Source organism: Triturus cristatus, chromosome 10, assembly GCF_964204655.1.
Source record: "Triturus cristatus chromosome 10, aTriCri1.1, whole genome shotgun sequence".
Taxonomy (NCBI): Eukaryota; Metazoa; Chordata; class Amphibia; order Caudata; family Salamandridae; genus Triturus; species Triturus cristatus.
The window spans coordinates 881710043-881733814 of record NC_140593.1 but is presented as its reverse complement, the minus strand read 5'-3'; the positions used below and the strand labels follow the sequence as shown (position 1 = coordinate 881733814).

General features: G+C 46.6%; 1 protein-coding gene across 1 annotated transcript in view; it reads right to left on the bottom strand.

The window, feature by feature from the left end:
- CCDC12 (coiled-coil domain containing 12) overlaps positions 1 to 23772 on the bottom strand; it is a 384158-nt gene that overhangs the window by 8629 nt on the left and 351757 nt on the right. The window contains exon 4 of the mRNA XM_085628558.1: positions 10274 to 10335. Coding sequence (XP_085484684.1) covers positions 10274 to 10335 — 62 coding nt within the window. The remainder of the gene's footprint in view (positions 1 to 10273; positions 10336 to 23772) is intronic.

Below are 23772 nucleotides of genomic sequence, written 5' to 3'. Positions count from 1 at the left end.
ATCACCGTTCTTTGGCCCACTCTGCCACCCCAGTTCAGACATGGCCATATGCAAATCAGTCTGACCCTGTGCCTCATGGGAACAGTCCAGCCCGAACTGCCAAGCCATGCCTTCCCTGGACCGGAAACAAGCTTCCTAGGACCGGTTTCTGGCATTTCAGCCGTCGTCAGCCAGGCTTGCTTGAATCCAGTGGCAAAGTGACTAAGGGACTCACGTCTGAGCATACCCTGCCAACTTATGGCGAACAAAGCGGTACAAAAGGGGGTGGTGATGGACGGAGCATCAGAACCAATCAAACACTCACACCCAGTCAACAGATCTGGGTTTGATCCATCACCGTTCTTTAGCCCACTCTGCCACCCCAGTTCAGACACGGCCATATGCAAATCAGTCTGACCCTGTGCCTCATGGGAACAGTCCAGCCCGAACTGCCAAGCCATGCCTTCCCTGGACCGGAAACAAGCTTCCTAGGACCGGTTTCTGGCATTTCAGCCGTCTTCAGCCAGGCTTGCTTGAATCCAGTGGCAAAGTGAGCAAGGGACTCACGTCTGAGCATACCCTGCCAACTTATGGCGAACAAAGCGGTACAAAAGGGGGTGGTGATGGCTGACTGGGTGTGAGTGTTTGATTGGTTCTGATGCTCCGTCCATCACCACCCCCTTTTGGTGAGTGCTTGATTCCTTCGTTCCCGTATCTTGTTTTTTTTATACTGGCCTGCCTGTGAGTTATCCCTTAACTCTTTCATACTTTGAGCTGAACTTAGTTCCCACGCTGAATAAAGTTCTTTCTAAAAAACACTCTCATCACACGATTGGCTCTCAAGCCGTCAGTTCTACCAATCACACCAGAGGAGGGGCAGAGTTGGACCAATCCTCGTGTCTCTCTCTTTCCCCTGCATCGTATTCGCATCACAAGACTTCCTCACTACTACTTATACGAGCCCCTCGCCACGGACCCTGACATCCTGGACCCGGGTGCGAGAGGCTCCTTAGGTTCCTAACGGGTGCAGAGCAGCGAGGGCGTGAGTAACTTCCTTTTTCCTCCCGTTTCGCACAGTAAGCGCTTGAAGAGATATTACGCTCTTGGTCTTTATCTCCATTTCTCCCCCTCTTTTCTTCCTGTTGAGTGTGCCATATTGCTCCCACCCCCCTCCCGGGATCCCTGAGGCTTCAAATGGATATGCCTCTGAGTAAGATTGGGTGTTTTATTCTTCTGGCAGTATAAGTCAATGTCTATGACTTACACAGGGGCACGCTTTGTCGCGCCCCCGCCCATATGCGATTCTAGTGTTTGACACATAGTACAACTTTCACGTGTGTCCCGATATAGGTTATTAGACACGTTATTCAGGATAAGCTCCAACCTGCTTACCTGACACCTGTATCCGAGTACTTTTAGGTGCACCGTTTTCACAATTTTTGCACCTGAGGTATATGTTACTGGCACTCCTTCAATTGAGCACCAAGCTTGTCGTTTGGCTGAATCTACAGCATCTGATTACGAGTTGACCATCAACATTTACAATTCTTTCATTTTTTTTTTTTTGTTTGTGTGTCTGTTAACCTCCAGAATAAACTCGTTCCTCTCCTCCACTATAATTCCTGGCGGATTTTTTCACTGTATATATTTTTCACACAGTAGTCCACGGTAGGGTGAACCTTAGCGCGCTCATACCGCCGGGACTCTGCACTCCCACTCTGGTCCTGACGAATGCCTGTTAAATATACATTAGGCAGAAACATGTTGACCGCCACAGAGTGAATCCGGTCTTCTATTTTTTGACCCTCACTCTCTCTTTTTTAATATTTCCAATTAGCAATACTAATAAATTTACTTTTTGACTCAATTGGAAGTTTTTAAATTCACTGTCACCTCACACGAACCCCGCTCCGCAGTAACCTGGCGTTGTAGCACACTGGGATGGCATTCGGCCATACCCAGTGGAGCCCGATGATGAAGCATGTCTCTAACCAGGTTGGCGAGCGGGGGCTTTACACAAAACCTATACAATCTTTGTAGGTTCATCTCCCTCTCAACAACATACATGATTGTTTTGAGTCTGTAGACCCATGCTCTTTTGATCCAAAGAGGCCCTGTTTAAATTACACGGACTTTGTTGTTTTTGAGCAACTAGGTGAACACCATATGCTTCTGGGGCTCCGAGAACTACTACTGTGGTGTGAGGGACGCATTGTACGTCTGTCTCCACTACTCTATGAATTCCGCCTCTTGATTTATCGTGGTAATAACTGTGCTCCTGGGTGAACCACATACAAAGGCATTTATACTGGGTCACGGCATCTCTGCTCCCATTTTGCCCCTCTCAGACCACCCATGAATGAGGTCTCCTGTTTCTAATGGGTCAATGCTTCTTTGTCCATGGGTGACCCCAAGGGCCCTTATGATTCCCATGGTCACACAGGCTAGACTTCAATAACTTCCTATCTCACCAAACACAGTTGTAAGGATAGCATCAGATATAGTGATGCGGAGCAAGGGCAGTACATATGGAAAGAAAACCAAGTCTCCCAAATCTTTCTGCTTCATGAGACCCTTAAGCGTCTCCACAAGTTCACCAAATCTAGAGCACATACCCATGGCTGACGCACACCATCTTAATAAACCGAATCCAGGCCGCACTATTGAGCACACACTCTACTAACCGCGCGCAGCAAACCGAGGAATGTCTCACTAACCTGCTCAGAAACTAGTGAGGCTTAGGAAAGCGCTCTACAAATTCTACAATACAACATCCCCCCTTCCTTAGCCCAGTCCTGCCAAGTACCACACATCAGGCGTTGGACTAACGGATTTCAGTGTGGTGCTCCACATCACCGCACTGAAATGCATTGTCACGCATAATGCATAGTCTCAGAGCTGTCATAGAAAGTGCGCTACAGTGTATGGCGGCAGGCTGCATCAGTGGTTGTGCAGGCTGCACACGTAGGCTTGGGCGTCCTCCTAGCAGCTCAGGGTCAGCCTCACAGAGTGGCAGCCAGTGCTGCTACAATGTATCTTTTTTGATTCCCGCGGGGCACTCAGCCGGGCTCTGAGTCACTAGACAGCCTGAGAAATGTCATAGCCTGTCCCAGTTTCATTGAGTGGCACAGTGTCAGACTTGCTGTAGCGCTGCATGAGGGCGTGACGTCACATCCAGCTCCCAGAGAGGTGGAGTGGGGAGCTTTAAATGTTTTGAGGACTCACATTGCTGCGAACTGGCATGGCTGCTCAGTCTCACTCACTGGTTTGCGGGCAGCCGGGGAATCATGGTGCTCAGCCTGCAGCACACTGCTATTCCCACTTCACTCAGACTAGTCCTGCCCAACCGGGATGCTTGCGCTGTGGGGCCCTGCCAAGAACTAAATGGTCACGCCGCCCGCCAGCCGACAAGAGGCCGTAACTGTTGCAGAGTTGTACTGCCTCAGGCTGTGGGCAGAAGAAGGCCAGAACGAACAATGTAAATAAACCAAACAATGTAAGTAAACCAGAAACTAGTAGTCAGCCATAACACAATCAAATTAATTTGATTTTAGGAGAGAGCGCAAAGTATTTATTGTAGTACTGCTGCAGCAAGCGGTGCATTCATTATGGCTCCCATAAGGCCGAACAAGGAGGCCAGCAACAGTCGGAGCGCGGCTCCCCAGTACAGACACCGGCAGCATTCACATCCTGGTATACAGCCAGGTGCAAAAGAGGATCTGCCTGGGGGATCATAGCAGGCATATTTAATTTTGGTGCTCACGTGGGAGAGGTGAAGAGCCACACTACAGTGCGACCAGGGCAAGTCTATGAGTCTAGCCAGGGGCTGGTGCAAGGTGGAAAGGCAAGTTCACAAAGAGCCCCGCAACACGCGTGGGTCCTAGGCAGCTGCAGCAAGGACAGCTCAGAGGGCGTGGTATTCAGTGGGCAGAAGCAAGCAGTTGGAGGACACAAGTATGCTCTCTAGCAAAGCAATAGACACTGCAGCTGGTTCAGGATAGGAGCTCCCTGTGAGTGCTCTAACGATATGATGCCATTCCAGCCAGTAGCGCGGGTTACTGGCCCAGGCTAGTGGCGCCGGACATGTTTCTGCTAAATAGTTGGAATGTCTTAAAGCAAACAATTCTGTGCCATATGCGTTTTTTTTAGACCAGTCTTACAGCCTGCTGCATGACACGCACTGGTTCAAGTAGTCTTAGGTCATACCACGGGCAACACATAGGACCCCTGCTCAGCTTTAGGATTATTACTGCTAGTCAGTGTCTCAGAAAGTGCCTTTTTGAAATAATACAGCCTACAGAGCTAGTATATGTGTTCCTCAGTCAGCCTCTTCTCCTGAGGCTTACCCTGACCCCTCCCCCAATCATGCCTCATTCTATTGTAATGTAAATTGCTTAGACTAGCCATGCAACTTACTCTCAGCGTCTGGTTAATAATAGCAGGTGGCGCCGTGCTTTAATCAGTGAATTGATTTTTATTAAATTGCTCAATGTGTCTTTTTGAAATAAATTACATTCTGTGGTCGGCTTGTGACCCCTAGCTATGTGTGCCCAATTTCTGGTGCTTTCTGGCAATTCTAACATCATCTTAGAGTTTCTCGTTGCTCAAATGGGTGTCGGTTCTGATATTTATAAGTTTCCCTCATCTTTATTGCTTGATTTTCCTCGCGAGAAAGTGTCAATCATAGTTGTTGAAATGTCACTCATAATTATACTGAAATTATAAAAATGTCACACATAGCAATCTGAAACCTTGGCAGCTATGTTAACCTGCTCTGAATGCCTCCTAAACAGACCCCTTTCTTAACACTCCCACTCCGCGAGCGTGGTCCGAATATACCCACTTCAGTCCTTCCCCGACCTGCTGAGCCACTCCCTGCCGCCCCCAACAGGTGGTGCGCCCTGTTGTGTATTTAGACACGTTTCAGGCAATTATTGAGTGCGATGCAACGGGGTGGCGCAAATGACTTTGCGGGGCTGGTGCGCGCTGCGTAGGCCGCATAAATAATAGACGGGACACAGGAGTGTTGTTAGTCGTGTTGGCGTGCTGGCGGCTCTGATGCCGGCTGCGCACGCGCATTTATTGACGTGCTCGCGCAGCGTAAGCAGAACCAAGTGGGCGCACGTCTCTGGGGGATTTCTCCCTGCACCCCGGAACCACTCTTCACAACAGGAGCGCCCACTTCCTCCAAATATCGCCTCGCGATATAACATTCCTCCCAAAAACAGATAAACAAAAACATCAAACTGTTCCTTTAACCACAACCCACGTTGGGATGCACATCAACCTGGTACCAACGACCCCAAACCTTGGATCGGTCCCTTTAACAGTGGAAGTCTACGGGAAGGTTCTGGATTGCCCCGCAAACCATATCGACCGCCACCTCCTCTGACACTGACACATGGATCAGGGACTGCAGGGCTCAGTCCAGCCTGGTAGGGTTTGGGCTCACGGTCTCCGACCTGTCATGAGAGCCTCCCACTTCAGAACCATTGCCCCAGTCTGATTCTCCTCCTTCGTCGTGTGACGGGTTCACGCCAAACTCCGGGGTTCCATGAAACCTCCTGAATGCAGACACATTGCGGGTGATCAGCTCCAAGCCTTTCCTAGCAGTTACTTGGGTCCCACAGATATGAGTGATGCTCCATGGGTCTTTCTCAGACCTGAGTCTGAACTTGCTGCCAGGGTGCCGGTCTTGGACTAACACCAGGTCTCCTACTTGTAAGTGAGAGTGCCTCCCTCTGCGGCGAGCACCGACGTGGGCATTAGCTCTTTGCCGTTTCTGTTGGACTTCAGATTCATCCACTCTTTCCGGGTTCCACTGAGGGTGATGTGGAATTGAGTCTCGCACAATTCTCCCCATTGCTAGGTGTCCGGGGGCCCTCCCCGTAGTGGCATGCGGAGTCTGGCGGTAGTCTCTGAGAAATGAATAGATTGATTGTTCAACTGACTCCCCATTGGCGACCGCAATTCGGATTACTTTGTTCAGAGTTCTCATAAAGAATTCAGCTTCCCCATTAGCCTGGGGCCATTTGGGAGTGATCTTCCGGTGACGGATCCCTTGAGATGACAGATATAACGGAAACTCTTGTCCCTGAAAAGGTGGCCCATTGTCAGTCTTGAGTTCCTGGAGTAAACCATGGGTAGCCAGCACTTTCTCCAGCTTCGTAATAACTTCACCAGCACCCAGAGATTAAAGGATTTCAACTTTAGATTACTTCGAATAGTCGTCAATGATTACCATCGAGTGTCTCCCATCAGGGAGGCTTCCAAAGTCCATGCTGGCAATCAGACATGGGCCCTCAGGTCGTCGTTCGGTCATGATGGGCGCCGGAGGATTTGGATCGCCTGTGGCATGGCACCATTGACAGGACCATATCGTGGCGTATACTTTGTCATCCATCAGGGGAAAGCACACCTTGATTCTCAACCGACTCTTCGTCTTTACCATGCTCTGATGACCGGCATGTGCAAGTCCCACTACCTGGTCCACCAGGATGGAAAGGATGACTAACCTGTGTCCCCTGAGGAGACTTCCATGGGGGTCGACGCTCAGTTCATGCCTCACAAGATACAAGCTGTCCAGGACCCTTCGAGCTTCCTGAGCGAAGGTGACTCCTTGGCCTCGGGAGGTGGTGCCACTGGTTGTTCCTCACCGCCTCTACCACCTTCTGCAGGCATTCGTACTGGGCCGTTGCTTGGCATAGGTCACTCAGTGAGAGGGGTAACCAGAGCGATCTGTCTGTGATGGTCTTCTCTGCCTCTTCCATTTTGCTGATTGTGGCTTGTCTAGGATGGCGCAAGAGGTAGTCTGTGGGGATACTTGTTCCAGGCTGGTACTCAATCCAAGTTATACTCCTGTAACTGCAGCATCCACTTTTTGATGCGAGGAGGAGGTTTCAACGCCGTTCCCATGAACAGCAGGATCAGCGGCTTGTGGTCAGTGGTGATGAGAAAAGGTTTTCTGTAGACATACAAATAGAAATGCCTGCACCCCCAGTATACGGCATTGGCCTCCTTCTCAATCTGAGAGTATCTTTGCTCTGTAGCTGTCAGCGATCGGCTTGCAAAGGCTACGGGAGCCCACTCGTCTTCCTCCTTGGATCTCTGGAGAAGCACTGCCTTAAGCCCTTTGGGGCCCGCATCGACAGCAACTTGCGTGTACTGGTGGGGATCAAAATATCGCAGCATTGTGTTACTGGAGAGTGCGTCTTTGGTGGCTTGAAAAGCGGCTTCCTGCTCTGGACCCCACGACCAGGGAACAGATGTTTTGGTAAGTTCTCTCAGAGAGATGGTGAGTGAGGAGAGATCCTTGATGAACCTACCACAGTAATTTACCATCCCCAGAAAACGGTGCATTTCCGTGATGTTCGTTGGAGCTGGGGCCTCTTTGATGCTACTGCCAGCTTCTTCAAGCTTGCGCAGCTCCTTTTCGACAAGTGGTCTTAGACGAAAAGTGACCCTCCTGTGCCGAAGAGCCACTGGTTGTATCAAGGGGTCAATGTGCAGGTGTATTTGTTTGTAGCGCAGGCATCCGATTCCTTTGAACACTTGCGGAAACTCATCCAGTATCTGGCTCACGCCCTCTTGATGGATGCCAAACGCAAATGTGACGATCCCTAAAGCCTCTGCTGACTTGCAGCCCAACAGAATGCCATGTCCTTCTTCAGTCACGTACACTGGAGCGTCCACTTCGTGCTGGTCATACGTTAACTTGGTTTTAAACATTCCTCTTAGTAGTAGTGGCTTGGTCTAGCCATACGCAAACACCTTCACCTTGGCCGGCGTCAACGCCGTGGACAACAGCAATCACTGGTCCGCTTCCCAGGACCATTATGTTGATGGTGGCACCCATGTCAATTATTGCTGTTTCTGGGTGCCCCGCCACCAGGATTTGGCAACGTGTGAGGCGCGTCTGTGGGTCAGCTGCAGACCCCACCGTGAAGACTGAGTGCACGACGTGTTCTTCTTGGGCATCATCGTCCATGTCAGTGCCCTGTTCCCTAGCCTCGGGAATCATGTTGACTTGGGACCTTCCTGCACGTCGTCTGCTGGATCGGTATACCTTCATGAAGTGGTTAAACTTTCCGCATGCAGTATATTTCTTCCTTCTTGACGGACAATCCGACGGTGGGATGGTCCTCCACAGTACCCACACGACTTGACCCTGACACTCCTTGTGCGAGCCATGGACTCAGTGGTGGTGGGGCTTCTTGTGCGAGCCACCGATCCTGTACTAGTAATGGCAACAGCATTGACTGGCTCTGTCTTGATGGGAGTCTGACGAGCCGCCTCCATGTGTGCCGCCCTTGCTTTTGATAATCCTTTGGTAATACCCAACGTATGTCCACCAGTGACTTCCCCGATCCTTCCAGTATTCTTTCCCTTAGCTTCGCTGACGCACATCCCTGTATAATCTGGCTCAAAATGTCTTCAGTCTCATCCTGAAAGTCACATGTTCCTGCCAGTTCTTTCAGACGTGCGTGGAAAATGTCTAGGGACTCATCGGGCTTCTGCCTCGCCAGCCGGAATATGAAACGTTCATAATCCCTGTTTGCCATTGGTTCAAAATGTGCATTGAGGGCCGCAATTAGTGTGAGATGGGTCTTTGTCGCTGCCTCAGCTACTGTCTTCGCTATCTTCTGTATATCTTTCCCTCCTAAATGCAGCAGCATGGCGTGCTTTTGGGCGTTGTCTACCTTCGTTGCTTCAAAGAACACGAGGATTAGCTCCACCCACTCCTTCCATCTTTGGGCCTGCGCTCAGGGAGCCCGTTCCACAACGAAATTCTCCACTGCCGGGATGTGGGCCATGGTGCACACTCTGCGCTAGAAGGAGATGAGTAACGGCCTGCGAAAAGACTCTGACCCACGACAAACTCCCCACTCACAGGTATATGTAGGGCCCACCAGGGGCACCGGTTCACCAGCTGTCCAGGCACCCCACTGCGGGTATTCTTTGCCACTTCCAGCCGTCCCAGACACCTCCAGGAGGAGCAGCAGCCTCAATCAGGAGCCCCAGTCAGACCATGTGCAGATGAGGCAGCACGAGCACGAAATGTCACGTGCGCGGCCGCTACCACGGTGCCACAGGCGTCGAGACACCCTCATCGCCAATGTTGTGTATTTAGACACGCTTCGGGCAGTTACTGAGTGCGATGCAGCGGGGAGGCGCTAATGACTTAGCGCGGCCGGTGCGTGCTGCGTAGGCCGCATAGATAATAGACGGGACACAGGAGTGATGTGGTTCATGTTGGCGCGCTGGCGGCTCTGACGCGGTCTGTGTCTTGTTTTCGTCTGTCAGATGCCTTCTGACAGTGGTGAGTTTTTGGATACCGAGGCGGTAGCCTCATTACTCCACATTCATTTTGAGTTTTTTAGTCGCTGTTTAGGTTGTCTTATTGATGTGTGATGCTTTGTCACAGTTGAGGTTGGATCACAAGGTCAGCGCTGTGATAGGCCGTGGGTTGCGGTCAATTTGGTTTGCAGAAGTGTCAGTAAGTTTTGTCGCAGAGTCTTTTTTTCGTCTGTCAAATGTCTTCTGACGGTGATGAGCTTTTGATGGCTGCCGCGGCGGTTGCCTTCTGACAGTGATGAGTTTTGGGTGCCTGCCAGGGCGGTTTGCCCTCTGGTAGTGATGAGTTTTTTGATGCTGTATTGCTGTTTCAGTTTCACACGCCGGCCGCACACACGCATTTATTGCAGCGCTCACGCAGTGTAAGCAGAACCAAGTGGGCGCACGTCCCCGGGGGTTTTCTCCCTACACCCCGGAACCACTCTTCATAATAGGAGCGCCCACTTCCTCCAAATATCGCCTTGCGATATAACACGCCCCTCCGACCCGGGCACGGTCTACAAATGAACTCTTTCTCACTCGTGGTGAAAGAGCTGACATGACTGTTGCCGATCTGTGAAACTGGTAAAATGCATGTTCAAAGGGATCCTTACGCGTCTACAGACATTCACAGAGATGCTAAAAAACAGGCTGGCGCAAAACCCACCGCTATTTGAAGTTGTGGTGCCGAAGAAGCTATTTTAACAAAAAACAAGAAAACCAAAATTCTATATTGTAAGAATGCCTTGAAGTCTTAAGCGCCACAGAGATGGGTTATGAAAGAGGCCTCATTTCAACAAGTGAGACCCCAGCACGGCAGGAGCGAAACTCTCTTCCACTATATTTCGCTATTGGGACTGGCCAAGACTTCCACTGTGTCTAATAACAAAGTTAACATTCTTCTCATTGTGTCATTTGAAATGTCGACACGCTTGCTTTCACATACCGCAAGTGCACTTACCACTTCCTCAATAACTGGCTCTGGTTTCGCCGCTTCCAGCTGGTCTTTCACCTTCTCTTCCACTAGAGGGCGAAATACAACAACGCATGAAATAAACAGCAACACAAACGGAATCACTGTATATTCAGATGATGGTTATTTCTTTAAATGTCTAAATACTTTTAAATATATGTAGATGTTTGAAAATGACGCGGTTGATCATAGGGAGGTTCCTTCGGAACACTGAACGCGCACTATCTGAAATACATATGGACAGAGAATCTGAAGGGAAAAAAGCAGGAAAAAGTACAAAGCAGGGCAGTCGGTTTCTACTTAGCAGGGCTGAATTACTGTCACAATAACTGACTATGTGATGATGCACTGACTAATAGCACAATACTGCTCCAGAGGGTCAGGCATTCTGGCATAATAAATGTTTCATGAGGGCATAGTTAATCTCACAATAAAAGAAGACTGTAGGGCCTGATAAACGGACAAATAATTGTAAGGGACAAGTACGCAGGCACAATAACTGCAAGATGCAGGCACAAATCTAAGCAAATAATAATTCTCTCACTAGTTCATGTTTTAAAACAAAAAAAGAGATGACAAGCTTTATTTAAATCAGAGCTGGTTTCTTCAAGTAGCTCACACCGTCTAAAAATAAACAAACCGTTTTGCATGTGGGAATGGGGAGGCAGAGATGGTGGTCGGCTGCTCCTCGAAGGGGACGTTCCGGGTGTTCACAGTCAATCACACTGGGTCGCAAAAGGGTTTAGTACTTTTTGAAATGCCATTTTGCTACAGAAGACGATTTCTTCCCCAATTTCGTTGCTGTCCTTCGTTGTGTTTGTCAGTAACTTCAGAGAGAAGGTGACATCAAATACTTTCACTGGGGAACGCTGCTGTTCTCCCAACTGACTCATTCTTACCAACCAGAGCGCCCGCATTATTGTTGTAATGGAGGCCAATTACAATCCCAGCACACTTCTAGGCCCTTCCCAAGACCCCCTCAACTGGGCGCACAAGCAAAGGGGAAACCGATATAAAGGCAAACCAAAGCACCCACTGCCCTTTGACCCTGGAAGGACCGAGGTCTGAACCCAGGGCCAGCTTACTACAGGTAGCAATTGCCTCACCTATGCCATCTGACCATGTACACATTCAGAACACAGACCTTTCATGCATCCGAGCTCCAGAAATCAGCAACCACACACAGCTTCACACAACTACAGGACCACACTACCCCTGCAGTACCAGAAAGATCCTGCACAGATGCACACGTAGCTACCCCATACAAACACCCCCTACTTAACATCTCTCACAGCCGCCTCCCCCTTCCCTTGGCCAGCTCCGATGTGTGACCCCATCCTCGCCCCTCAACATTTTCTCGGCCTCCCCTCCTCTTCTCTCTTTACTGTTTCATCCTCAGTCCCTCTCCTATCACTCTCCTCCTTGGACCAGCAAGCAGGTCCCATCGACCTTCCACATTGTGAGCTGCTGAATGTACAATGGGAGAGAACAGGGTCTTCGGTGGGAGGCAGATCTTGGCATTCTCTGGCAGTTTGACTCTTTCTTCTATTTCTGGGTGCAGGGCCTCAGTCCCCATTTTATTCCCATTTAGTGGCAGACACCCCTCCCCATGCATTGATTACCAGATGTCTCCCCAGGTGAAAATCAAACCCCTACAGACCACCACAAGCACATCACGCCAATGTAGATCTCTGTCGTCTCTTACTTCTGGGGGCTGCTCCAATAAGTGGTGAATCCAATCTGTTAGTTGTTCAATAAGAGGGATGCATGCTCTTCATAACCTACCCGTGACTCCTACGCCGTTCCCGGGTTCGGCTCACATCTAGAGCAGGGTTGCCTGCACCAACACCGGTGACCACTCAGGCTTCAATGCTGTGCGCTTCTGAACTGATCATCCTCAGCTATACGCAGAGCCACACCGGTGCATACATGAACTCCTATACCTTTGCTGGCATTGCCACAATCACTGGTCAACAGGGATGCTGGGACGTGGAGACTAACATAGGGACAGGGAGATTGGTTGATTGGATTGACTGATAGGGAGAGCCTGGCTCAGGAACTGGGGGATAAAGAGGCAGGAAAGACAATATATGGAATAAAGGAAAGGTAATATGTGCACAGTGACAAAAGAGACTTTAACCGACACTGTAACCTTAAATATTCAGGTAGGTAACCTGGAGCAGTCACGCTCTCAACAGCTTGAGAAAAGGGACCAATTTAAAAGAAGAATGAGGTGACGATTATTCCAGCGAGGCCTTCAGGTTTTTGTTCCCATTCGGAGAATATTTTGAGCTGCGCTTACCGAGCACGCCTAGGTTAGAGGAGCATACGTTTTTTCTCTCTTGAATTTAACAGGAGATCCAACGCTGAAGAAACTTCTGGCCCTGATCGAGGGGCTTCTAAAAGTCAGGTAGACAATCTCAGATAAAGTGGTCCATCACTAGGAACTGACGAAGTGCTCTCTGAGCAGCAGACACATGGCCACATCTCCTAAGGCCCGTGACAACTGGACAGCTGCATTCTGAACTACCTTCAAATGATGCAAGGTAGAGATTCCCTGCACACAACGAATTGCAGTCATCTAGTCAAGCATTTACTGCTGTGTGCCCTAAAACCGCCTTCCTTCTGAACTACCAAAGTGATCATAGTCCTCAAAAGAGTCATTCCTCAGAGGTAGCTTCTAATGACAGTCGCCACCTGCAGCAGCATGAACAATCCAGAATGAAGCACAAGACACTCATTTTCTCAGATCGGGAATGACTGAACTTTAAGTTCAACTTTGGGAGTAGTCCAGACTACATGACCTATACTCTTGGCAGCATCCAGATGTAATCAGCTGCTGTGCATCCATTTTTCAAACCATCAAGGCGTTCAGCAAGGCCGTCCATAGAGCTGACCAGATGAAACATGAAGGTAGATCGGAGTGTTATCCACACCAGAATGACACCTCAGATCAAATCCTGCTATGACTTGAAACAGTGGGATCATTTTATAGTTTATAAGCAAGCAGGGACAATGGGGATTCCTTAGCTACCTCACAAGTCAAACAAGTCCCAGAGGAAAGGAAGAGCCCTACCTCATTCCTCAAAAGAGGGAAACCACAAAATAGACGAGAAGACGTGAACATGGTTCATCAAAGGCCGCAGCAGAATAGGGTTATCCACTGTATCGAAGATGGCAGCGAGAGCCAAAAGGAAAAGCAAAGCCACTGCACCAGGGTTGACAATGTCAAGGATAGGGAGGAAATAAAGTCCTAGGCTATTGTAGGACCCAAGTGTGAAAAAGGGAAGCAGAGCTTAATTTCTCTTGTTGCCCTCACACACCCCGAAGGATGTCATGCTTCATCATTGGGCGTTTTGCTCCTCGTCGGGCCGGCGCTGCAATGCCCTACGGGTCCCCCGAAGGGTCACTTTAGCGGAGATCTTTTAAGAGAAAACGCCGTTTGGTGCATGCGGGTGTGTGATTAGGGTCCTAATAAAAAGCGAGTAGTGATGCAGTCGTGTATGTGACGTGGTGAACTAAAAATGTCTAAGGGTTGCTTGTAGATTTAGGATTTAATAAAGACAAAAAGGTGGCACTCTTGACACACTAAAAAACCCGTAGGTTAGGTGTTACCTTAATGGTGATAATGTTCCATCAGATAACTAAAATGTGGTCAAAGTGGTCGACATGTTTCGCGCCCCTGCGGTCCAAACGGATCCGTGGCGCTTCCTCAGGACCAACTAAAGGTTTAGTGAAGTGTGAAAGTGAACTGGGGGGTACTACCCACAGTGTATATCCGGGCGTCCAGGGATTAAGTGGCCCTGCTATCTGTTATGTCAGAGTCGCTCCTGGATATAAGCCTAGGTAAACGCAAAGAAAAAGAAGAACATACTATAGCCTTATAGCCCGCCGTAGCGGGCTATACCGGCTGTTAAAGGCCCGCTGCAGCGTTAAAGGCCCGAGCCGAAGGCGAGGGACTTTAACAAAGCAGAGGGACTTTAAAAGCCGGTATAGCCCTGCTACGAAGGGCTATAAGGCTATTAGAACATTCTGCCACTAGAGGGCAGAATGTTCTAACAAAACAAAGCCTTCAGGGAGCGCGAGGGGATTCAAATCCCCTCAGGCTCCCTGAAGTCTTTGTTCACAGCCAGAGCTGTGAACAAAGACACATTGGAATGTTGGTGCTCCGGGCTTATACCAGCCATTATAAGCCCGGAGCGCTCCATTGTTTTCAATGGAGCTCCCAACATTCCAATGTTCTAATATATATTAAAATGTTCATCAGTCCATCAACTGGACACGAGATAGAAAGAAATTAGTACATAATTACAATGAGACCAAAAGCATCAACTCCACTCACAGGTGATTGGCGTCATGGGGTCTCAACGATAAGCCAACGGGTTGCCAAAACCAGGGTAAATATCCTGGAGTGGAGGCCTCCCGTCGCCAATCGGAGTCACCCACTAGTCAAAACACTGGCCGTGGAGGGTATTGTCATAGATGTACAGGTCATTAAACAGCGTAGGGTAATGACGGCTCATTATCCAATAGTGTCTGAGCTAGCAAGAAAATACCCCTTGGGCCGAAGCTTGACAACACTCACCTAAATATAGGGAGAACGATGCTCCATAGACTAGGGGACGAGCGTACACACCTTCTTGTGCTGAGGAGACAAAAGTAATCACTACATTGAAAAAGCTCACTCATGTGATGATATCAGGTGGACAGTCCTGGAAAGTAACCAACTGTGGAGTAGTAATGCTTTACTACGTAGAGAACAACGATGGGTACATCATCTACGGACTAATGAAGAGGGTCTCAATGATGAGATACCATGGACTGAACTGTAACCAAGCTTTCTGTTATCTCTGAGCTGCCAGCAAGATCTCTCTATCCCTACAGACATAACATCTCTACCGTTAGCAACACATCGGGTCAACTGTCACATTTGCTTTAACAACCCCCCCCCCCCCCCCGGCTGTGTATACTGATAACTACATGTCCACTAATACGAGTCTGGGCTTACACATAGCTGTTGAGGTACCCTTCTTTCACGGTCATGGGTCTATGCACAGTGAGGAGCGTAGAGCACGCCTTTTCCGAGTGTAGTCCCAACATGAGCCTAAACGTATGACGTAGCACATCTGCAGATGGAATGTCCATCCAGTATGATGATCAATCTGGTGATCGTATACCCACTTTGATCACCTAGACTCTGGGCCTTCTATAATGTCTATCTTCAGAGGACCCCGTTGTGACCATCTTTTCCATCTTATCTCTTCGTAATGTTCCCTCGTCAATGTAATTTGGGGACTTCAATATGCTACAGTGTTTTTTAGCATGTGAGAACACACACACACACACGTGCGCCCACTGCGCAGTGTCCTACGACGAGTTTTCTTGGGAGTACACATACGCTTTAGCATTAAACTTTCTACACTTAGACAATATGCTTCATTCGGTTGCGTACTTAGAAAACACTCACTTCGTATTGTTTTTGCTGTGAGGATATCAGTATGTATTTTTACACATATATTGCGCCATTCCTGAATCAGAAGACGGTGGAATTAGGTCGTTTTTCCACTGCGCATGTGTACCACACATATGTATCCTCCAACTACTCTCAGCCGTAGTCTTTGCTCGAATACGCATGCGCGGAGTCCGCATGTCTGGTTTTCGCGCATGCGTACAATTTCACTAACGCCCTAACACACACCTGTTACCAACCATTGACCGGATACCGGTACCGCCCCGATGTGCCTTCCTGGGACTACAAATGGAACCTTCAGCAGTTGCCGGTTCCTTTCCAGACAGGAGGACGGCTTGGGGTAGGTGCATAAGAGGCCACACCGGAGCAAAACCGTAAGTAGATTATCTGAGGCGTACTGAGGAGACTGGTCGTTGATTTTACTAAGAGTTAGACCTGGTTTCCTACTCACACGCCACGACTTACTGGGAGATCCCTTTTGTCTCCTCAGCACAAGAAGGTGTGTACGCTCGTCCCCTAGTCTATGGAGCATCGTTCTCCCTATATTTAGGTGAGTGTTGTCAAGCTTCGGCCCAAGGGGTATTTTCTTGCTAGCTCAGACATTATTGGATAATGAGCCGTCATTACCCTACGCTGTTTAATGACCTGTACATCTATGACAATACCCTCCACAGCCAGTGTTTTGACTAGTGGGTGACTCCGATCGGCGACGGGAGGCCTCCACTCCAGGATATTTACCCTGGTTTTGGCAACCCGTTGGCTTATCGTTGAGACCCCATGACGCCAATCACCCGTGAGTGGAGTTGATGCTTTTGGTCTCATTGTAATTATGTACTCATTTCTTTCTATCTCGTGTCCAGTTGATGGACTGATGAACATTTTAATATATAGTATGTTCTTCTTTTTCTTTGCGTTTACCTAGGCTTATATCCAGGAGCGACTCTAACATAACAGATAGCAGGGCCACTTAATCCCTGGACGCCTGGATATACACTGTGGGTAGTACCCCCCAGTTCACTTTCACACTTCGCTAAACCTTTAGTTGGTCCTGAGGAAGCGCCACGGATCCGTTTGGACCGCAGGGGCGCGAAACATGTCGACCACTTTGACCACATTTTAGTTATCTGATGGAACATTATCACCATTAAGGTAACACCTAACCTACGGGTTTTTTAGTGTGTCAAGGGTGCCACCTTTTTGTCTTTATTAAATCCTAAATCTACAAGCAACCCTTAGACATTTTTAGTTCACCACGTCACATACACGACTGCATCGCTACTCGCTTTTTATTAGGACCCTAATCACACACCTGCATGCACCAAACGGTGTTTTCTCTTAAAAGATCTCTGCTAAAGTGACCCTTTGGGGGACCCGTGGGGCATTGCAGCGCCGGCCCGACGAGGAGCAAAACGCCCAATGATGAAGCATGACATCCTTCGGGGTGTGTGAGGGCAACAAGAGAAATTAAGCTCTGCTTCCCTTTTTCACACTTGGGTCCTACAATAGCCTAGGACTTTAATTCCCAAAACCTTTTTGAGCCTTCCCTTTTTGGAACAGTGTCTCCCTTTTTGATTGATACAGACGATATACGGAGCACAGACACTGGACCACAACAAGCTCCTGGCCCCCCCCCCCCCCCTCCCTGTTTTGTATAGAAGGATAGGGAGGACACAGATTCTCAGCGGAGGGATGCTTGGACTCTGGGAAAGGGAATAAGCAGCCATTACCACAGGGAACACTGGGTCTGGACTCCTGGGAATTCCGGGTGGAGTGGTTTGTGGACAGGGCATGTGTTTCCATCGCAGCTTTGTGGTTGATTAGGAGGGAGAAAGGTCCAAGTGGGTTGATTTTAGCTTACCTGGCAGCGAGTGTATTCCCAGTGGATGCGAGGTGGCCTTGCAATGCCTGAGTGTGTTTCTTTCGCAATGAAACAAGGGCTTCTGGTCTAAAGGCAGCTTTTTTTGCCAGTGTTACTGCACCTTATACAGAAAGTTATGAGGGCTTCCTAAATTGAAAGTTCTTTCATCTCATGAAGTGCACAGAACGAATATCATGTTTTAAATATAGACATACACAAATATCGAGTTGGAAATATCGTGATACAGAAATATCGACAGCAGGAATATCGTGGTCAAGAATATAGCCTTTAAGGTAAGAAATATCGTTTTTGAAAATATCGAAGTTAGTATTATCGTTTGCAAAAATATAGTTGCTTAAAATATCGATTATTAAATTAGTTTTATGTATTTTAATATGCATTTTAAAAAGTATGTGATTTTTTGTGTGAAAGTATTGCTTTTGTTTTAATGTATGTGTTACATTTTTTGTAGTTATTAATTTTATGTTAATCAAAATTTGCGTTTTTTAGTTCTGTAGCAGGTTGTTGCTTTATAGGTAAATGAGTTGGGAAGTAATTTAATTATAATACATTAATTATTTTTTATTTATTAGTATTTATTTAATTTAGATTTTATAGTGTTAACTGTGGTAATTGATTTCTAATTATTAATTGGTTAATTTTTAGTAATTAATTGCTAATTATGTTAATTGCGTTATTTTTTTTTAAGTGGGTTGTGGGTTTATAGGGGAATAGGGTGGGAAGTAATGTAATTTTAATGAATATAATAATTTTTATATATTAATATTTATTTAATTTATAATGGATAGTGTTAATTGTGGGAATCAATTTATTAATAATTATTTATCAATTGTGTGTTAATATTAATTAATTGGTAATTATGTTAATTGTGTCATTTCTTAGGAATGTGTTGTGGGGTTTATATTGGAATAGGGTGGGAAGTAATTTATTTATAATTAATAACTTATTGTTAATTAATTGTAATTAATTAATTAAAAATTAAATATGGCAATTGTGTAATGCATTTGAGATCCAAGTTGTGGGTTGTATAGTGGTAAAGGGTGGGAAGTAAATTCTTTTAAATGAACTAATAAGTTGTTAATTGATATTAATTTAATAATGTAAAATTAATTATGGAAATTGTGCAATGATTTTAGGTGGGTTTTGTGGTGTTTATTTGGGTAGAGGGTGGAAAGTATTTTAGGTTTCATTAATTAATAATTAGTTGCGCATTATTTTTCATTCATTAATTGATAAATATTTATGATAATTGTTTATTTCTATTTTGTGGGTGGAGTTTGGTTTTATAGGGGTAATGTTTGGTGAGTAAATTAATTTTTATCTTGTTTAGTTTGTTTTTTAATTAATATTTATTTGATAATTAATTATGTTAATTATGGCGGTACACTATTGTTTTTTGAAATTTAGATGTGTGTTGTGAATTGTGTGGTGTTATAGGGTAGGAAATAAAAAATATTAAATTTATGTAACAATGTTTTTGATTATAATTAATTTCTATTAAATATAGTTATTTGTTTGTAAATTATATTTAAAGTTTTTATAAAATAATATTTGTAGGTAATATTTAGATTTTTTAAACATTATAATATGTTTCTATCTTTTGTAATTTTTTATATTTTTATATATGCTTTCTTTTTTTGTTTTTAACATTTTTTGTATTTTAGTTGATATTTTGTTTGTTTTTAATTTTGAATTTACTTCAGTGGGAATATTATTTTTTTCCCCTCTGCTATCCAACACTTTCCCTACTGTTGCACTCACTAGAGTGGGAAAAGTAATTTGTACCCCTCTGCTATCCAACACTTTCTCTACTGTTGCACTCACTGGAGTGGGAATAGTAATTTTTTTCCCTCCGCTATCCAACACTTTCCCTACTGTTGCAGTCACTGGAGTGGGAATAGTAATTATTACCTCTCCACTATCCAACACTTTCTCTACTGTTGCCCTCACTGGAGTGGGAACAGTAATTTTTACACAGACAAAGAGGTAACAGTTCCTAAGAAAGACAGTGCCGGTATGGTCTACTGCCTGAAAGGTAAGAAACAGAGCAACAGGGAATGTGAGGAAAAGGTTCGTGAGTGTGGATGTGATGTAGACCAGATACTCCTGGACGGTGTTTGAAGTGCCCTCACACACCCTTGCGGGTGCAAAGCATCATCATAGGGCGAAGCTCCTCGTGGGGGTGGCGCTGCAGTCCCTCACGGGCCCTTCAAGAGGGCTCTCTGTCGGAGATCTTTTATTGGAGTAGCCGTAGTTGTGCATGCGGGTGTGTGGGGATAGATGGTGACGTGGTGAGGCTAAAAAGACCCTCTGGTACCCCAAACAGATTTATTAGTGGGTCCGTCGGGTCTGGGTAAAATCTTACGGGGAATAGTACCTAAATAGCACTGTAATGAGTAGGAGAAAAGACTGTACCGGGATAGACCAACTGGGGCAGGGGCACCAGATGAGCCCCGGGGAATACTAGTCCGTAAACCTAGGTTGCCTCCAGGGTCGCCGGTGACCGGCAGTTGGTCTATCCCGGTACAGTCTGGACCCACATAAATGCGGGTTCGACATATGGGACACGAATAATACGTGTTTCCCTCATTTTGAAATGGGATTATAGGATATTTCGGTTCCCGAATCCCGATTTTTCCTCTTCCTCACTAAGGTCCTGACGAAGCGCTAAGGATCCACTAGGGACCACGGGCAGCGCGAAACATGTTGACCACCCTCTTCACATCCTCACTCTCACTACACACGGGTTGAGAGCAGTGGGATTGCCAACCTTTTTTTCCCCCTACTCATTACAGTGCTATTTAGGTACTATTCCCCGTAAGATTTTACCCAGACCCGACGGACCCACTAATAAATCTGTTTGGGGTACCAGAGGGTCTTTTTAGCCTCACCACGTCACCATCTATCCCCACACACCCGCATGCACAACTACGGCTACTCCAATAAAAGATCTCCGACAGAGAGCCCTCTTGAAGGGCCCGTGAGGGACTGCAGCGCCACCCCCACGAGGAGCTTCGCCCTATGATGATGCTTTGCACCCGCAAGGGTGTGTGAGGGCACTTCGAACACCGTCCAGGAGTATCTGGTCTACATCACATCCACACTCATGAACCTTTTCCTCACATTCCCTGTTGCTCTGTTTCTTACCTTTCAGGCAGTAGACCATACCGGCACTGTCTTTCTTAGGAACTGTTACCTCTTTGTCTGTGTAGTTACTGTAGGAGCACTGGTACAGGACCTTCTCTATAATTCTTGCTCCTTGTCCCCCCTTAGTGTGTTTACAACAGTAATTTTTACCCCTTCGCTATCCAACACTTTCCCTACTGTTGTAGTAATTGTAGTGGGAATAGTAATTTTCGCCCCTCAGCTATCTAACAGTTTCCCTACTGTTGCACTCACTGAAGTGGCAATAGTAATTTATACCCCTCCGCTATCCAACACTTTCTCTACTGTTGCACTCATTAGAGTGGGAAAAGTAATTTTTTCCCTCCGCTATCCAACAGTTTCCCTACTGTTGCACTCAACGGAGTGCAAAATGTAAGTTTAAAAATTAATAAATATTTTAATGTTTTAATTTATAATATATTTTTGTTATTAGATTTTATGTTCTAGGTATATATATATATATATATATATATATATATACATACATACATACATACATACATACATACATACATACATACAGTTCATCCTCCTGTTCTGGAGCCCCCGACCCTACAGGGCGGCCTCATCAATGGGCACGGAGCAGCCCATCCAGCAACGGCACAAAAACAAAATGAGGCCCAATACTGGAGACGCGTTTTTATTGAAGGCCAGCAGCACAGCAGGCAAATCCCAGCACAGCAGGCAAATCCCAACGTTTCGGCACGTAATTGGCCTTGGTCACGGGTCAAAGTACTATCTGCAAAGTGCATTCATGTGTGCTGAACTATTTTTAGTCACGTGGCCGCATATTCAAACTACAGCTCCCACAGTGCATTATTACAGTTCTTACGTTTGTGCATACGGGTAGTCCTCATTTTTGCAGTTTAATTACAGTTCTTACTTGGCACATGCACTGCGAGCATTTGGAGATTTCTGTTGAAAAACAGCCAGGTGAGTCAATATTGCTTCGTGGTGATGTTATTCCCTCTGTGGCCTGCAACAACTCCAGTCTCAAGCACGATCGAAGCAGGACGTCATCCTCTTCGAATCCCTTCCTCCCACGCACAGCTTTCACTCTAGTGGCATTCCTTTCCTTTAGTAGGTGGAGCGTGGGAGTGGGTCATGCTCCTCCATCAAACATACAGTTCATCCTCCTGTTCTGGAGCCCTCGACCCTACAGGGCGGCCTCATCAATGGGCACGGAGCAGCCCATCCAGCAACGGCACAAAAACAAAATGAGGCCCAATACTGGAGACGCGTTTTTATTGAAGGCCAGCAGCACAGCAGGCAAATCCCAGCACAGCAGGCAAATCCCAACGTTTCGGCACGTAATTGGCCTTGGTCACGGGTCAAAGTACTATCTGCAAAGTGCATTCATGTGTGCTGAACTATTTTTAGTCACGTGGCCGCATATTCAAACTACAGCTCCCACAGTGCATTATTACAGTTCTTACGTTTGTGCATACGGGTAGTCCTCATTTTTGCAGTTTAATTACAGTTCTTACTTGGCACATGCACTGCGAGCATTTGGAGATTTCTGTTGAAAAACAGCCAGGTGAGTCAATATTGCTTTGTGGGTAGAAACAATGCGCTGTGCCTTTAGAGCTGAAAGACTGGGGGAAAAATTGACAGTCCTAGATAAAATACCGAAAGCAGAATAGACAACATAAATTTGAGTCTGCTCATACAGAGCTTTATTTCGAATGGATTGATATTTGATATTCCAACCACGTTGTTCACACGCCCACCCTATTCAAGGGGTTTATAAATTCCAGATAGCATATAGGGGCATATCACCTCTAATGATCAGCATGGGATTTACTGAGACAGGCTAAAACTCTACTGTGACCAAACTCCATTTGAGGAATGAATTTATTGCTTTTTCGTTAGTCTTTCCTGTGAAAGTGTGGCATTTAATGTGATACTGTCATTCTGTTCAATGTGAGGGAACACTATGTTAAAATGGCTGACACTTCCCCAAAGCGGTATTTAGTCTCTGCAGGACCGTTTTCTATTTTCACTTTTTCACTGTTGCATATTCTTTTGCTTTGATTGGAAACCCTGCTAACCAATGAAATGATGTGTTTATATGGGGGGTGTGAGCAGGGAATCACTGACATTGACAAAGGCCAGGAGGCTGAAACGCGTTTGTCAGTAACTTTGTCGTGTTTGCTAACAAATAAAAATTTGAATAACTAAGAATACTGGTTGGAGTGCGCAGCAATCTTTGAACTGTGGCTGGCATATATATATATATATATATTCACATAAAGGTTGCTCGAACAGTGAAGCGCCTCACACGACGTTTTGTTTCAACCTTTATTCATCAGAAGGCAGCAGGAAATTACAGCGAACTCAATCCCTGCACAGTCTTTTCAGAGCCTCAAGCCAGACGTGTTTCTGGAGCAGTTCTCCCTTTATCAATGGCAGGCTAATGGAGGAGGTAGACAGCTGCTGTTGCATCTCGTGCAGTTTTAAAGTTCGTAATCCCGCCCCAATGGGCGTATTCATAGCGTGCATTCTGGTCAATGTGGTCTTCAGGTAAGTGACATTCTTACGCGGTAGCAGCTGTGACTCATACCTTCCAAACTGTAAAATCCTTCAAGTTGCTGGATAATCGTAATGCCGCATCTCTTGCTTTTTTCATGCCTTCCGATTCGGCAACGTCGTTCTTACAGGTATTCCCGACGTGAGAATGACCAGACCTGCTCTGTCAGCAGAGGGGCAGCTTCGTGGCCAGAGCAGGCCACTGAATATTCACATAAAGGTTGCTCGAACAGTGAAGCGCCTCACACGACGTTTTGTTTCAACCTTTATTCATCGGAAGGCAGCAGGAAATTACAGCGAACTCAATCCCTGCACAGTCTTTTCAGAGCCTTGAAGGATTTTACAGTTTGGAAGGTATGAGTCACAGCTGCTACCGCGTAAGAATGTCACTTACCTGAAGACCACATTGACCAGAATGCACGCTATGAATACGCCCATTGGGGC